We start from the raw sequence: 15,645 nt of genomic DNA, 5'->3' as shown, positions 1-15,645 counted from the left end.
ACTTTACATCGGAAACCAGGGATGTACTGTATGGTGACTAACATAATATAATAAAAAATCATTTAAAAAATAAAAATAAAGAGGGCAAATACTAGCACCTATCATTTTGCTGATCTTGAGGGTGCTATAAAATGAGGGGTTGGATAGAAGGGTTCAAATAAACATGATATTGCAGAAATCATCTCATTTTAGAAGATGAACCGACAGTCAGGAATAATAATATTATCAAGAGCATGTTACAGGGTCAGGTTCCCCCATGCTCTAGTGGGACGGCCTTGGGAAAGATATTTTCCTTCTGTCAGCATAAAATGGGAAGATATCCATCTTACAGGGTTGTGAGGGCTGCCTCAGATACCACACGTGAAGCACGTAACACAATGCTTTATACAGAGAACGTGCTCGATTTTAATGGTAAATATATTGTCGTTAACCTTTTTATGTAATAGTGCTATTGCGAGTGTAGTGGTTAGTAGTCACCGAATTCTTGGTATTTTGTTTTTACACTGTAATGAAATGAATAAAAAGACCTGTGTCTTGCCTTTTGTTCTTTTTAAAGGTTTCTTAAAGTCAAAATGTCTCAGAAAATCCATGGCGGGTCTGTGGTAGAGATGCAAGGAGATGAAATGACACGAATCATTTGGGAGTTGATTAAAGAAAAACTCATATTTCCGTATGTGGAACTGGACCTGCACAGGTAATTGAATTAGTCATCTAATCAGCAAACTCAGACAGCAGCATAATCTAAGTGATCTCAGGGTATAACCAGCTGTTTAAATAGCTATCGCTGGGGCGCCTGGGTGGCACAGCGGTTAAGCGTCTGCCTTCGGCTCAGGGCGTGATCCCGGCGTTATGGGATTGAGCCCCACATCAGGCTCCTCCGCTATGAGCCTGCTTCTTCCTCTCCCACTCCCCCTGCTTGTGTTCCCTCTCTCGCTGGCTGTCTCTATCTCTGTCAANCTGTCAATAAATAAATAAAATCTTTAAAATAAATAAATAGCTATCGCTGTGGGGTGCCTGGGTGGCTCAAAGGGTTTGCCTTCTGCTCAAGTCATGATTCCAGGGTCCTGGGACCAAGCCACATATTGGGCTCCCTGCTCCGCAGGAAGCCTGCTTCTCCCTCTCACACTCCTCTTGCTTATGTTCCCTCTCTTGCTGTCTCTACCTGTCAAATAAATAAATAAAATCTTAAAAAAAAAAAAAGGTTTAAAATAAATAAATAAATAGCTATAGCTGTATCTTATGAATAAAGCTTTTAAGAGAGGGATGCCAAAATACAGGTACATGAACCTTCTGTTTTAATTTTATTTATTTTTTTAAGATTTATGTCTTTATTTTTAGAGAGTACACAGCGGGGAGGGGCAGAGAGAGTCTCAAGCAGACTCCCCGCTGAGCACAGAGCCCCATGACCAGAGGCTTGATCTCTCAACCCTGATATCACGACCTGAGCCAAAACCAAAAGTCGGACGCTTAACTAACTGGGCCATTCAGGCGCCCCAAACTTTGTTTTAATTTTGACATATTGCTAGAAAGTCTGGACTTACCATTGCTCTGCAGAAAAGAATTGTGATGAGAGCAAAGTGATTCTCCACTCTTTCCAAGCCTCTATTTTCCGTGAAGGTGGCTCACAACGGCACAAGGTGTTATTTGTGGAAGGGAAAATAATAGAGGTACAGTCTGCGTTGAACAGTAAAGTAAATGTAGTTAACACAGTCTTATCCTTTCTACCTACCTCTGTTTTCTATCATTCTACTTAACTGGTCAGTGGACCTTTCCCCCTATTCTTTCCTTGGCTTTTGCCCTTTTCACGCAATTATAGCACAGAAAGAACCCTTGAAATTATCTTATACAACCCCCATCTTTCCATAGACAATTCCTTAAACCTTTTGTGTTCTAAGGATTTGAGCCTTTGCCCTGTCTTTGAAGTGTTTGGAGACAGATATGAAAGTCTCTGTGGGATTCTCCCCTGTGCTCCCTGTGATTTTTATAAACTTGCACATGCTCTTTCTACATCCAAACTAGGAAGAGACAGAATTTTTCCAAAGGGGATGTGGCTGAAGCCTGGCATGGCAAAATGTTGACCCACACATTTCAGCCAAACTACAGTGAGTCTTGAGTATACTTGTCTTGACCCAGAATTATTCATCAGACCCATGTATTCCAAGGGCCTATTGTTTTGCCTGAGTCTGGATACTTCATTCACATGGTGTCATTAGACACTTTTTTTACTTATTCCAAACCCAAGCTGTTGATAATGTCTATATTGCAACCACGAGATGAAGCAAATACTTGCAGAGGTCAACCAGACATACAGGAAACGATGTATGAAAAACATCATCCAAGTGGGTTAGAGAAGCATTTCACGGGCACTCTCCTGGTTCGGAACCTTGGCATGGAAGTAGGTGAGTTTGCCAAATCCTTGCCAGTGTAGTAGCTGCAAAGAACCTTTAAGCCTCGTTAGCCTTAAGGGCATAAGGAGTTTTGAAGGACAGTAATTATGCCTAGAAGGAAAAGAGTCACTAGCTACAGTAGAATAAAGAATTTTTTGAGGCTTCAAGAAGTTTTACAGTGTTCCAAATGGCTATGATTATTAGATGACCGGTTCTTTTTGAGGGGTGGGGAATGATTTGTTTGCTTTGTTTTCTCCAGGCTAGATGGTGGTCCAGGCCACTTATTCATTCTCTCCTGTTAGAGACGTTAACTCTTTTTTTTTTTTTAATATTTTATTTATTCATTTGAGAGAGAGAGAGCACAAGGAGGCAGTGTTAGAGACGTTAAGAAGAGAAGCAAAAACTCCACTAATTTGCTGGTCGATTCTTCTGATGAAAAATGGTTCCTATGAACATGAAAAGTGCTGACCATGGTCCTCGTTTGCGTTAGGATTAGACATTTGTAATATTCAGCATTTCCTATGCCAGAAGATAAGAGAGTCAGTGGATTCATTAGACTGACTTGAATTATCTAAGGCCAAAGCACTTGGAATAATTTTTATTTGGAAATACATTAAGATCGCTACCTTTGCGTTTGCATCGTGAGTTGGGATAGTGAAGGAAAGGAAAATGCAAAAACTAAAAGGAACTTAAAAGAGAAGTCTAGACATTTAATGGGTTAGCAAGTTTTGAAAGTTGAAAAAGCCGGAAAACTTTGTTAAAGTCTTGGAGGACAAAATGAGTTGTTACATTACTGTTATGTTTCTCCTGTTTCTGACAAACTATGTCATACTTGAGATAAAGCTTTAATCATTTCCTAGCTCTGTGGACAACCAACACTCTTTCCAGTTCTGAATTACCTGCAGTCTGGGTACTGGTGTACAGTACTGTTACTCCCTGGGGTATATAAAACCATCATTGGAGTCCATTATTACCCCAAACTGCAGGCTTATATCTAGAACAAACAGCCTTGCCTAAGAATTAGAGAAAGGTTCATCTTCTGACTGAAGATGGCATTACTGAAGAAGTCAGTAGCATTTTTGGCACGGACCGTGGCATTTATAGCTCCAACCACTTGAATGCCATAATACAAACAATCCTTTAAACCTTCTGACCCCTTTATTTTTAGAGAACAGTTTTTACAAAGGGAAAATAAGGTGCTTAGGCTTATGTTTTTACACTAATTTTATGGAAGGAAGTCTGGAAAAACGGTTGCTCATATGCTGTGATTGCCTCTTGACGGCGAAGAACGCACCAAGAGGCAGAGCACAATGGCTTCCATTCAGTCTCCTTCCAGACAGCTTCCCACACCACAGGCGGGTGCGGCCCACAGTCCACCTCTCTTAGTGCTTTGTTTGGTTGGCAGCCGTCTTCTGGGTCTAAGGTGCATTAATCCTAAATGTTGGCAGATTGAGGTGTATTTTGAGCCTTTCCTTTCTTCAGGGCAGGCTCTTCGTGCCGTCACCATGCATAGAATGGGGACACCCTCAGTCACTTACCAGTTTGTCTGGAGAGTTACATTGAACGACTTTTCCCTCCCAGCTATGATTTAGGCATAGAGAATCGTGATGCCACCAATGACCAGGTCACCAAGGATGCTGCAGAAGCTATAAAGAAGTACAACGTTGGTGTCAAGTGTGCTACCATCACCCCCGATGAGAAGAGGGTTGAGGAGTTCAAGTTGAAACAAATGTGGAAATCACCAAATGGCACTATCCGAAATATTCTGGGTGGCACCGTCTTCAGGGAAGCTATTATCTGCAAAAATATCCCCCGTCTTGTGAGCGGATGGGTAAAACCCATCATCATAGGTCGTCATGCTTACGGGGATCAAGTAAGTCGCGTTGGCATAGCTGGATTCTCCATATTCTTTCTTCATGACCTTTGGCTGCCCAGAAGCCCTGATCTATGTTTTATTCTTCTGGTGTCTTCTCCCTTTAAGTGAGGTGCAAAATCAAGAAATGGGTATGTGTATATCTGTAGATTTAGGTAGAAGTAAATATAGATAAACTTACGGATAGGTACCGGTCTCAACGCAAATGATTTTTTTTCAAATGTGTTTTTTTCTTCCTGTATCTTATCTTTTCTATTCTTTTTTAAAGTAGGCTTCACGCCCAGTGTAGAGCCCAATGTGAGGTTTGAACTCACGACCCTGAGATCCAAACCTGAGCTGAGATCAAAAGTCAGAACCACCCAGGCACCCCCATGTATCTTTTTTTTTTTAATTTAAACCAAACGATATTGCCATTTCTGTATAATTTCCAGTGGTTCAACCAAATTACTGGTTCTTCACCCTCACTATACAATAAGATCCCTTTATGGGGTCTTCTGGTTTTTGTTTTGTTTTACTTCTTAAACACATTTGGGTTTTTGTTTTCATTCCAGTACATGAGTTCTACCCTCCACCAGCGGAATCTGAGTTGCATGGGGTTCAGACATTTTAAAGGTCGCAGGTCAGGCCAGTGTGCAGACAGGGTTAAGCACCAAAGACTATATTGAACATGATCACTTCATGCATAAAAGGAAAAACGGATTCAGTAGTTGAAAGTATTCTCTGTAAAACATTACTTTCCTACTTGGAAAAAAAAGAAGTACTAGTTTCTGTACTTTGTACCAGTAAGCTCATTGCCAAATTAAACAGAAAAACTGCCAACTAAACAAAATCCGTATTGAAACGGAGGTTTCGGACTTCCATAAAAAGCAGCTTAGGTCCTGAAAGAGCCTTATAAATAAGAACGGCTACTGCTGAAATCCAGAGGCTTTGATGCAGCTATCCTCAGAAACAGTGTGGCCAGGTCAGACCACTCTCTGTTCCTGGGGACGGGGTCACTGGGTCAGCCCTTGAGGCTCAGTTCACTTTGTTCTGCCCTGGGGTTCAAACTATCCCTTCTTCCTGGCCAAACCTTCCAGAGGCCCAGGAGAGAGAAGGTAGACGGGAGGACTACGAACTCACAAATCCCAGGGAGACCGCTCTTAGTTCTGATGAGTTCTTGGTGTTTTTGTCATCCTCCACCCCCCTCCTTTCTTTTAATTATTTTGGCATCAGTCACTTGGAAGAACGGCCATTCTTTTCATTAAAGTCCAGATTGAAAATTCCCAGCCTAGGGCTGAATCAACTCTAATCTGTAGCTGGTGTATTATCATCCCCCTGTGGAAAGACTTCCTTGACCTCCAGGTCATGGCCATTTCCCTTCCTCTGTAGTCCTACTGCATGTCTTATCTAAGCCCCCATTTGACATTTGAAAGCTCTTAGGTTGCTTCTCATTCTTGTGTGTCTTTGTTAGGTTATAAGCTTCCTAAGAGAAAATGCTTTGTCATTCTCCTCTCCTTATCGGTGCTCAGGAAATTGCCCTTTACATGGGAGGCACCCAGTAAATTCTGATTTCCACTATACACTAGGATTAACTTGCCTTGGGAACTCTCTGTATCTCTTTTTTCCCATCTCTAAAATAAATGAAGGTTGAGCCACACTGCCCTGTTTGTCTATGTATCTTCCAGCTCTATGTTCTGTTAATTTTTTTTCCCTTATAGTTCTTGAAAGGATAGTTCGGTGGTTTTTTTAAAACCTTTCTCCCCCCTACACAGTACAGAGCAACTGATTTTGTTGTTCCTGGGCCTGGTAAAGTTGAGATAACCTACACGTCAAGTGATGGATCCAAAAAAATGACCTACCTGGTACATAACTTTGAAGGTAAGTCCATCATGAGCTACATCTTTTCATTTTTCACCGATCATTTAGACAATATTGGTACTGTTTTTTAAAAGTTAGTTATGTGGCTGCCAAAAATACAACCTGGAATCTACAACACTTCTACAGGACCCAGAATCTAGCGTCAAGAAGGAATTGGCTTCCATGCCTTCCTGTGGGCGGGACTACAGAAAGACACAAAAGGAACTAGCCACTTAATTGGAAATGCACGTGGGCAAAGACACGTAGATAGTTTTGCACTTCTCCTGAAACACGGAGGGAAGGTTGGCGGGAATCTGTTGTGCCTAAATTATGGAAATTAAACATTAATAATCCCAGATCACCTGTCATGTAATCTGTCCTTTGCTCTGGTAGTGTTTGCATTTGAAAATGATTGCATTACATATTTGCTGAAATTTTCTTCTTGCCCTGAGTTTATTCTGTGAAAGTGATCCTTTGTTTTTTTGCCTTTTCTTCCCCACCATCCTGCTGCTTCAAAGGTCCACTGTGGCAAATGCCACCCAAAGATTGTTGAAAGAACAGAGAACCCTCTTTCTCCACTACTGAAGTGGTTAAAAGCTCTCATAAAAAGAAAAGCTCCAAGCTTATGTAGCCCTTGTTCTCTTTGCCTCCTGTAAATAATACCATTTTAATGGAATCTAGTCCTGCGGGTTTGAGCCTAAGTCGGCCCTGGGCAGTGAGTGGCACAAGTTCAAGTTCCATCTTTCAGTAATTACGAAGTTCATCAAGTAAGAGTTTTGAAACACCAGTGATAACATGTAGCATAATTATTTCTGCCAATGAGATATGAAGCTTCAGTACCCTCCAGGAAATGATGAGAATTCTCATTCAGAATTTGAAATGCCAGTTTTCCTCAATGGCTGAGGATGGAGCACACACTTAGAGTTTAAAACACGTGTGAAATGTTAAACAGTGTGAAAGACAGCTTAAAAATGAGTATATTTCTGGTTCATATCAGTACTTTTTAGTATTTTGGTATCTTCAGGATCCTAAAGACTGTGTTTTTCTCACTTCTATTGCCCTTTCAAAACAAGTTAGAATGTCCTTATCTAGAATTGACTTTCTTCCAATCAGGTGCCCCGGCAACTCATGGAGTATTCACGTTTGAAGCCTGGCCGGAACTTTTTCAAACCATGGAAGCTGGGAATTGGGTGCTTGGATGGTGGTGGGTGGATTTGGACTTGTTACACAACTCTACCCCATTTACCCTTCTCCTTTTTTCTCTCATTGGTATCTCCCGCACAGAGGGCGGTGGTGTGGCCATGGGGATGTACAATCAAGATAAGTCAATCGAAGATTTTGCGCATAGTTCTTTCCAGATGGCTCTGTCTAAGAGTTGGCCTTTGTATTTGAGCACCAAAAACACTATTCTGAAGAAATATGATGGACGTTTTAAAGACATCTTTCAGGAAATATATGACAAGTAACTACAGTGCTTTCTTTCTTCTTTGTCTTTTCCCTAAAATAAGCTAGGATTTGTAGTATGGAATTTGCATCCTTATCCCTTTGATTCTGGGACAAATTGAATGAAAACCATCACTATCCCATAAAGTTAAGGGCAAAACTAACCTTTAACAGATGTGAAACAAACCACTCTTGAGTTGCTTTTAGAAGGTAAATGTTTTCAAATAAGGGTCCCATATTTATTTTTTTCAGAGCCAGAATTGTTTAATGTTTGAATGAAGGTACCCTGTGACTGACAGAAAGTTCTAATTTTAGGAGGCACCTGGCTGTCTCGGTGGAGCATATGACTCTTGATCTCAGGGTTGTGAGTTTGATCCCCATGTTGGGTGTAGAGATTATTTAAAAATAAAATATTTTTAAAAAAGAAAAGGAGGGGCACCTGGGTGGCTCAGTCAGTTAAACATCCAACCCCTGATTTCAGCCCAGGTCATGATCTGAGAGTCATGAGTTCGTGCCCCCCCTGCTTCCCATCAGGCTCCGTGCTGGGTGTAGAGCCTGCTTAAAATTGTCTCTGTCTACCCACCCCCCACTCGTGCTTGCTCTCTCTCTAAAAAAAAAAAAAAAAAAGCAAGAAAATTCCAATTTTTCAAGTATATGAGTTTCTGAGTTGAGCACATTTCTACTCTTTCTAAAGCCCATTGTTGTAATTTAGAACTCTGCTTTAGTGAAGTCATTTAAACTTGTCTATATTTATCACAACTTCAGGTCCAACAACGCAGGAGCATGTGTTAACTTTTAAGATGACATAACTCCCCTTTAGGTGCAAATGTTGAGGCCAGGGCTTGGATTTTAGGTATCTTTCCTAAGACATCTTAATTCCTCTTCCTGCTACCCATCCATACCAACCCCAGGAGCTGTCCTAGTTTCCTGAAAGGTATAGAGTGGTAGAATAGTCTTTTTCATCCATTATAGCATTCTTTTTTTTTTTTTTTAAGATTTTTATTTATTTGAGGGAGAAACAGTGAGGGCACAAGCAGGGGGAGGGAGAAGGACCAGCAGACTCCCTGCTGAGCAGGGAACCCAAGGTGGGGTTGGAGGCAGCCTCGATCCCAGGACCCTGAGATCATGACCTGAGCTGATGTCAGATGCTTAACAAACTGACCCACCCAGGTGCCCCCCATTATTACATTTTTAAAGTAAGCCGTTTCTCAAGAATCTGATCAGTAGTGTACTGAAAACCAAAAATAATGCTGGGGACACTCTACTGTCTCCCTTGTTCTCACATCTCTTCAAAGGAGGTAAAATCACTCTAGCAGGTGGGGAGGTTGGGGTTTCACAGCTAAAAAATGGGCAGAATTTGAGCTTAGGTCTGTCAGATTCTCAAGTCTGTGTTGCTTCCACTAAAAAATGCTGCTTCCAGCCCCACCCCCACCCCCTTTGGAGAAGCAGGTACTGTCCCTAACAACACCAATTTCCTTTTTAATTCCCTTTTCTCTCTTGCTTCTTAGGCAGTACAAATCCCAATTTGAAGCCCAAAAAATCTGGTATGAGCATAGGCTCATTGACGATATGGTGGCCCAAGCTATGAAATCCGAAGGAGGCTTCATCTGGGCCTGTAAAAACTATGATGGTGACGTGCAGTCGGACTCCGTGGCCCAAGGTAAGGAGCTGGGGACGGAGCAGAGGTGGAGCTCAGCTGGTGGTATGTAGGTCATGCCACAATACTTCTCTAGTTTGGGACGGGGGGTTCTGCCGCCCCTCGTTTGTTAAATCCTAAAGTATAGGTACTGCAAGCCATCCCGTTCCATCTTCTTAGCTGATACAAGCAGAGAAGCCCAGGGCTGTTCACAGAAATGCCAAGAACCAGGGGCTTTATGCCACAGGTAAGCGCCAAATCAATGGAAACTCTCCCTGCCCCGATTTCGTCAGCACCATGCTGCCCTTCAATTTCAGTTACCCATGGCAGCTATGTAAACGTGAATCTTCCCCTGATAAATGTTTGTGTTAACTTTAATCATGTTGGCTTTTCCCCAGGAAGTACTACGTTTTCTTTTCTTTTACGAAAAGTTAAGCACCTCCTACCAGTTTGAAAATGGGTAGATCAACCAGGTTCATGTCAGATAAATGAGTTAGACAACTCTCTTTACTTTTCTTCTGTTTCTCCAAATCCTCATAATCCTTTGTGCTGAGTTCAGTAGAGGAAGGAGTGCTGCTTTGTGATGCTTCCAGGGTGGATAAGGGAACCTGTTCCTTGTGAGCAGATTTCTTAGAAAGGGACCCAAATCATTCCACTCTTTCTTAATGTCCTCATAGCAGCAAAGAGAGTATCTGGAGGGATCTTTCAAGTGTAAATGTCAAGATGTGGAGGTTCAAAAGACTTTGAAATAGGACTTCGGAAGTGCAGGGTCCAACAGTGCACGGGTAAGGTACTGAGGCTCTGTGTCTGGGCAGAGCCTGTAGATAAGTGTGACTGTAGTGCCGCTAAACAGGCAAGAGGCAACAGAGCTGTCCGCGTGTCCATTCTGTCCTAGGATATGAGCTACTGTGGACTCACACCACTTACGTCCTCATTTTTGACCATGGTACCAACTAGTGTTCTGGTGTTAAACATAGACAAACTCACTACGGGTTTGGTCCCGAACTACTCAGACCAACACAACATATGAAGGGAGCTACTAATCCTGTGCAGAAGTTTCTAGCGATACCCAAAGAGGAGTTTTAAAAGCATATTGTTTATTTATCTACTCTCAAACCAAAAAACAAAACAAAACAAATGTAGCAGCCTATGATAAATTTGCATTACTAACCCCACAGGTGCTGTTGGACGGCAGCTAAAACAGAGAAAGATATTCTTCAAATTCAAGTGTGAAAGAGTGAATAAGAGAAGGAAAATCAATTGTCTGGACTTAAAAGTGGTAATGTCATTCTCTGAATAGGAAGCCACAGAATAGGACTGTTTTGTCGGGACTGTTGCCAGGAGCAAGAGCAAGAGGGATGTTCTTGGATCAGTCCATCCCGTTTTCAACCTGCCTTTTCTTTCTAGTCCCAGTGAATCTGAGCAGCTTGATGGCAGGACACAACTCTCATTAATCTTTATTTTCCTGGAACAGCAGAGCATCTGCACGTAAGAATAGCAGCAATATGGGACGCCCGGGTGGCTCAGTCGGTTAAGCGTTTGCCTTCGGCTCAGGTCCTAATCCCAGTGTCCTGGGATTGAGCCCCATGTCCGGCTCTCTGCACAGTGGGAGTCTGCTTCTCCTTCTCCCTCTGTGCTTGCTCTCTTTCTCTCTCTCAAATAAATAAAATCTTTTTTAAAAAGTGGCAATATACTGAGCTCTTGCTCTGTGGCAGGTAGTATTCTAAGGAAGATGAATATGGATTCTTTTCACATATATTCGCAAATACATGTATATTCATCTGTTCTCACAACAACCCGATGAAGGAGGTGCTTTCATTATACCCATTCTACAGGTTAGAAAACTGAGTCACAGTAGCAAGGAAGTCACAGCACTAGGGTGAAATGCAAGCAGGTAGATCCTGAGTACTCCATCCTGCAGCAGGTACCTGTCAGATAGACGAGTGAGGAAGAAGTATAGCCGTTCCAGACTCCTTGATGCTGAGGTCTGGAGCAGGGACCCTGCTTCCTGAAAGGTGCAATTATTGATGACTTACACATGCTGATGTTTGTTTTCCTGAGACCTCTTATCTCTGGGAGACGGAGTGTTCTTCCTGAAGTTGTACCCCATACTCCACGCTTTGCCACTTACAGGTTATGGCTCTCTTGGCATGATGACCAGCGTGCTGATTTGTCCAGACGGCAAGACAGTAGAAGCAGAGGCTGCTCACGGGACCGTCACCCGTCACTACCGCATGTATCAGAAAGGAGAGGAGACGTCCACCAATCCCATTGGTAAGGTAGTGTTCACCGCTACACTGATTTCCACCCAAAGAGTGGAGATCTCCAAAGGAAATCAGAGATGTTTCTTTGGCTGCCCAATGCTTTGTGTATTAAATCATCACCAAACAGTGCATCTGTTCTACTAGTAAGAGCTGTTTGAGGGTACTTCTTGAAATAGACACAATATAAGCTTTTCCATTTTGTGGGAGAATGTACACTACAGAGAAGTATGTTGTCAACGAGCATTTTCCTTTTCCTCTGGTGCAGCGAGATGTCACAGATGGCTAAGAATCTAAAAGCCATAGATAGATCCTTCTAACCGGATTTCAAGGAAAACACTTTAAAAAGAGATTACAGCCTGGAACGAGGAGGGGAGGCCAACATAGACAAGAGATGGAAGAGACTGTGACCTGTTCCAGATTAGTAAATACCTTAAGCTTCAAGTATTACTAGCACACCATGAAATGTGCTTTCTTAATGCTCTAACAAAACCCAAGACATCTGCTCTACAAAAAGATTTTTTTTTAATTTCTAGTCAGTAAAAATATTTCCAATTCTTATAAAAGGCATAGCCCATGTGGATAGCATCTAATAGAATCAGTCACCTAAACAAAAAAAATTGTTTTACTTTGGAAACTTGGTATGATCTAAGTGTTGGTTTTTGGTTTTGTTCTATTTTGCTCTTCTAGCTTCCATCTTTGCCTGGACCAGAGGGTTAGCCCACAGGGCCAAGCTTGATAACAATAAAGAGCTCAGCTTCTTTGCCAAGGCTTTGGAAGAAGTCTGTGTTGAGACCATTGAGGCTGGCTTCATGACCAAGGACTTGGCTGCTTGTATTAAAGGTTTGCCCAAGTAAGTATTAAATGCCCTGAGCTCTGCAGTCAAATCACTGCTTATCTTTCCCGGGCTCAAAACATCAGGGCTTTCTGGAAGTACATGAATTGTTATTTCTCGCCTAGTTCAGGGATCAACAGACACTATCTATAGATTGCCGACAGGAAGCATTTCAGCCTTTGTGGGAACATACAGCCTTTTCAAAACTATACAGCTATTGAACTTTGCCACTGTGGAAGGAGAACAGTCATAGGTGATGCAGAGGCTAGCGGATGTGGCAGTGTTCCAACCAAACTATGTGCAAAACCAGACTATTGCCTGGACGGAGTCCAGGTCCAGGCTGTAGTTTGCTGACCTCTGATCTAGGTGACGCTTCTTGGGGGACAAGGTTCTGTTTAAAGAGAAAGTTGTAGACCATTGAAACAAAGGGACCTCCAAGGCTATTTTTTCTACCCCTTTATTTTCTTCAGTTTACGGGTAAGAAAAATAACAGCACAAGTTTGATTTATTTTTTTTTTTAAAGATTGTATTTATTTATTTGACAGAGAGAGAGCACAAGTAAGCAGAGCGGCAGGCAGAGGGAGAGGAGTAGCAGGCTTCCTGCTGAGCAGGGAGCCCGATGCGGGGCCTGATCCCAGGACCCTGGGATCATGAGCTGAAGGCAGGCAAATGCTTAACCAACTGAGCCACCCAGGCACCCCAACAGCACAAATTTCAGATGCCCACTTGGTCTTAGTCCCTTCCATAATTGTCTATAACCTATAGATATTTGAGGCCTGTTTATTGCCCAGGATTTTTCTGAGAACATCGTAGCCCATATCCCAGCAGGATTGGCTGCTAATCAGAGACTTCTCCTTTGCGGTTGGTCACTGTGACTCACCTCAAGAAACCCTACTAAAGTTAAACACCAATCCGAAATCCCAACCACGCATCCTCTGAGATCTGGGTTAGGGTCAGTATACCTCAGTGATGGGGATATACTCAACCACTGTGTCTTTCTTATCTTAGGTTTCTGGCAAGAACATGTTGTTTGAAATGTGCTTATCAGTATGTTACCTTTGTAGCCTATTTGAATAGGCACCTAACAGCAGGATCACATTAGGCAATCCTTTATCTTTTTTTTTTTTTAAGTAAGACAATGATAAAAATAAGTGTTCAGACTTTTTTAAGGACATGTGACAATTTGTAGGAATGTAGATGAAACCGTGGCTGTACCCCTGAATAGGGTTTGTTATTTTTAAAGAATAATGAATAAGAAGGGATGATTTCAGTCTCTCAGGCATTAGTTTCGCCCTCAAAGACTCAGGGCAAGGGACTTCCTGTGAAGGTGCGTGTGGCTGAGCTGCGGCTCGGGGGGTCAGCCCCTTGAACCTTGAGCACGGTCATCAGGCATTTATTCACAGCTTGTTAATATTAATTAGTATTCTTTTAGACATAAGTAAAATCCTACCGATGTAGCATTTCTAGAACTTTCCCTCTACCTGCTACCAGACCAGAGACAAACTAATTCCTTTCTTTTCTTTCTCCTCCTCTATTAGCGTGCAACGTTCTGACTACTTGAATACATTTGAGTTCATGGACAAACTCGGAGAAAACTTGAATATAAAACTGGCTCAGGCCAAACTTTAAGGCCATCCATCCCTCAGCTTAGGAGGATACGTGTTTTTGGTAACTAGGTCCTCTGGTTTACATTTTCCTGTGTAACACTCAAGGGTAAAGGTAAAATCAATTTTGTAATTTGTTTAGAAGCCAGAGTTTATCTTTTCTATAAGTTTACAGCCTTTTTCTTACACATACAGTTATGCCACCTTCGTGAATGTGGCAGGAGACTTTTTTAAATTTTATTTTATTTTCTACTAGTAGCCTAGGAGTTACTTTAGTGCTCATTTGTACTCGTTGTCACTTTTTCTCATGTTCCAATACAAATGACCAAAATGAAGAGTGCTCGAAGGGGTAAACTGTAGCCACAGTATTGTTCCCTAAAATATCCGTGAAGTACAGATTCACCCCCTTCAGCACTCCGTGGCCTGGGGCGCTGGGTGGTTTTGGTGTGACAGATGTCCCATCAGGTGACTTGGAGCTATCCGGTTATCTGGTAAACTTGCCCATAATTTGGAATGAAGAGCAAAGGTGTAACTAAAACTGTTGGAGACACTGCAGTCACTTTTGTAAAGAGATCTTCTTGAACATTTTGAAAATGCTGAATATTTGTGAGGCGACTGGAGAGTTTGGCATCCCAAATAAATACTACCTGGGGGTCTGTCCTCTGTGTGTGTCTCCTCGTCCCGGCCTGGTGTGGCCTTAGTGTTATGCTACCCTGAGCAGCGTATTTCATCCAAGTGCAATAATCCAAGCTGTACCTTTTTCGGACTTCTGCTGGCCCATTTTATCTCCCTTCTATAAATGTGATTTTTTTTCAGAAGTTGATTTTAAACACTCTTCTAGTCTGTTCTTCATCTGAACTACTAATTGTAATTAAAATTCAGTGCTAATGAGTAGTCTTCTTGGGTTTTTATTTATCGAGTATACTTCAGGCGCCAGGCACCACGCTAGGTCCTAGCCACAGGAGTCTGATTTTAAAAAAAGTCTCTGCCCCAAAGGAGTTGACTGTGGGGAAAATAGGTAAGTAAACGGTGAGATGTGGATCCTACAGTGAAAGGGAAAGAAGACCCAAGACAGAACGAAAGAGGTAACTGGAATTTTAGGGCATCGCATGTAGGCACGTGCTAAGGAGTCTAGGTATGACCGTGTAAGTTAATAGGAAGCCCATGAAGACTTAAGAAGGGAGGGACATGATCGTATTTTCCTTTAAAAAAACAAACAGCACACCTTGTATGAAGAATGGATAGTAGTGGAGGAGGGGGTGGTCGGCACAATCCAGGAAGGAAGGCCAGTTATCAGGGTGTTGTGATACTTCAGGTGGGAAATGATGAAGATCTGAACTGGGACAGTGGCACGGGGGATGGAGGGAGCAGGGTGGATCCCCGAAAAGAGAAGAGAATAGATGGGGATCGGTGGGTCCCTGGGGGATGTGGGAAAAGCAACACATCTAAGAGGTTTCCGACAGTTCAGCTCACGCCTGAAGAAAAGCTGGTCAGCATCCCAGCAGTAGCCACATACTTATGGGGAAGGAAACTGAGGCCTCAAGAGGCACTTTGATCAGGGACACACGGTACTTCAGTGGCCACTTTGGCCAGGAAGCCTTGTAGCTAGCTGGGTCTCTTTCTACTGGACTTGGCATTTGCGGGTTTGGATAGATAAAGCACTGCGTGGAACAAAGTGACGCCATTGGGTCGGATGACCTTAACCTCCAGCCCTCACAAACATCCTGGGATTGATCAGATGAGTGTTCATGGCTGCAAACACCTGCCCCG

At 42.5% G+C, this 15,645-nt stretch overlaps 1 protein-coding gene across 2 annotated transcripts in view; it reads left to right on the top strand.

The window, feature by feature from the left end:
- IDH1 (isocitrate dehydrogenase (NADP(+)) 1) overlaps window positions 1-14,766 on the top strand; it is an 18,675-nt gene extending 3,909 nt beyond the window's left edge. For both annotated transcript variants that reach the window (XM_002918097.4, XM_019798418.2), the window contains 8 exons: window positions 557-694; window positions 3,969-4,260; window positions 6,012-6,117; window positions 7,381-7,558; window positions 9,048-9,199; window positions 11,309-11,449; window positions 12,127-12,289; window positions 13,810-14,766. In XM_002918097.4, the coding sequence (XP_002918143.1) occupies window positions 573-694; window positions 3,969-4,260; window positions 6,012-6,117; window positions 7,381-7,558; window positions 9,048-9,199; window positions 11,309-11,449; window positions 12,127-12,289; window positions 13,810-13,900 (1,245 nt within the window). In that variant the 5' untranslated portion in view covers window positions 557-572 and the 3' untranslated portion in view covers window positions 13,901-14,766. The remainder of the gene's footprint in view (window positions 1-556; window positions 695-3,968; window positions 4,261-6,011; window positions 6,118-7,380; window positions 7,559-9,047; window positions 9,200-11,308; window positions 11,450-12,126; window positions 12,290-13,809) is intronic.
- The last annotated feature ends 879 nt before the right edge of the window (window positions 14,767-15,645 follow it).

Source organism: Ailuropoda melanoleuca, chromosome 2 (assembly GCF_002007445.2).
Source record: "Ailuropoda melanoleuca isolate Jingjing chromosome 2, ASM200744v2, whole genome shotgun sequence".
In the NCBI taxonomy this organism is placed as follows: Eukaryota; Metazoa; Chordata; class Mammalia; order Carnivora; family Ursidae; genus Ailuropoda; species Ailuropoda melanoleuca.
This window is presented reverse-complemented; position numbering and strand designations above follow the sequence as displayed.